Source organism: Calidris pugnax, unplaced genomic scaffold, assembly GCF_001431845.1.
Source record: "Calidris pugnax isolate Ruff unplaced genomic scaffold, ASM143184v1 scaffold3190, whole genome shotgun sequence".
NCBI lineage: Eukaryota > Metazoa > Chordata > Aves > Charadriiformes > Scolopacidae > Calidris > Calidris pugnax.
In genome coordinates, this window is record NW_015092998.1 from 1 (window position 1) to 1,582 (window position 1,582).

The following is a 1,582-nucleotide window of genomic DNA, read 5'->3' on the forward strand; positions in this document are numbered from 1 at the left end:
GCTTTTTTTTGCCCCCCCCACTCTAACAAGAGGCTCTTTCTGACCCCCCCGAAGCCAATATTTGCTGTTTTTCCACCTCCTGGGGCTGCTTTTTGCCCCCCTACCCCAACCAGGGCTGCTTTCCCACCCCTGTGAAGCCTTTTTTTCCCCCTTTTGCATTAACCAAGGGCTGTTTTCCCCCCGGGGGGGGTGTTTCCCCCCCCCGGTGCAGCTGCAGGCGGAGGCAGCGCGGGCAGCCACCCTCCAGGCCGAGACGAGGGCCCAGAAGCAGCAGCTGGAGGAGCAGAAGATGAAGCTCCACGAGCTGGAAATCGAGCGGCGTCGCCTCCATAACTTAATCCAGGAGCTCAAGGTGAAGCCAGGAGGAAGGGGGTCTGGGGGGGGGGTTGGAATTATTTGAATCCCCCCCCCATAAACTCCAAAATCATGCCTTTTTCCCCCCTTTTCCAGGGCAACATCCGTGTGTTTTGCCGCGTGCGGCCTGTGTTGCCTGAGGAGCAGGAGCGGCAGAAGGGGCTGGAGCATCTCCAGTTCCCCCCCGAGGACAACACCACCCTTGTCCTCTCCAGGCTGGATGAGGTCAGTCACTTTTGGGGGTCCCCCCCACAAAAAAAACCCCACTTTGTGGAGTTTCTACCCCTAACAACCCCCCCGCCATTGTTTGTGCCCCCAATGAGGCCTACCAACACCAGCATCCTTAAAAATGAGACGTTTTTAAGGACAAATTGGGGGTTTTTTTCACCTTTTCAGCTCCTGCTCACCTGGGGGGAGGTGAGGATGGAGTTGGGACACACACACATACAACACCCCCAAAACAAAAAAGACCAAATCCTCTTTTTTCCTCCCCAGAAAAAGCCCCACCTGGGCCGCGAGCGCCGAGGCGACGTACGCTACGACTTCAGCTTCGACCGCGTCTTCCCCCCGTCTTCCTCCCAGCAGGAGATCTTTGAGGAGATCGCTCTGCTGGTGCAGGTCCCACCATCCTCCCCCTTGGCTTAAACCCCCCCAAAATGGCAAAAAAAGCCCCAATCTCACCTTTTTTTCCATTTCCCCCCTCCCGCAGTCGGCGCTGGACGGGTACCACGTCTGCATCTTCGCCTACGGGCAGACGGGGAGCGGAAAAACCTACACCATGGAGGGGCCCGAGGGGGGGGACACCCAGAGCAGGGGGGTGATCCCCCGCGCCGTGGGGCAGCTCTTCCAGGGAGCCCAGGAACTGGAGGAAAAGGGCTGGAAAGTGAGTCAAAAAACTGAAGGAAAAAAAAAAATATTAATTCCATTTATTTTGGGGGTTTTCGGTTGATGGCGGTGGGCAGTATGAGGATGAATTCCATTTTGGGGGTGTTTTTGGGGGTTTTGGGTTTATGGCAGTGGGCAGTATGAGGATGAATTCCATTTTGGGGGGGGTTGTGAGGGTTTTGGGTGTGATGGCGGTGGGCAGTATGAGGATGAATTCCATTTTGGGGGTGTTTTTGGGGGTTTTGGGTGTGCTGGCGGTGGGCAGTGTGAGGATGAATTCCATTTTGGGGGTGTTTTGGGGAGTTTTGGGTTTATGGCGGTGGGCAGTGTGAGGATGAATTCC

General features: G+C 56.1%; 1 protein-coding gene across 1 annotated transcript; it reads left to right on the plus strand.

Moving 5' to 3' along the window:
• Window positions 1–167: 167 nt before the first annotated feature.
• Window positions 168–1,237, plus strand: LOC106900636 (carboxy-terminal kinesin 2-like; the record flags this gene model as incomplete). Its single annotated transcript, XM_014962769.1, has 4 exons — window positions 168–352; window positions 451–579; window positions 850–972; window positions 1,064–1,237. Coding segments are annotated over 4 exons (611 nt in total), but the record flags the coding sequence as incomplete, so codon positions are not given.
• Window positions 1,238–1,582: the final 345 nt, after the last annotated feature.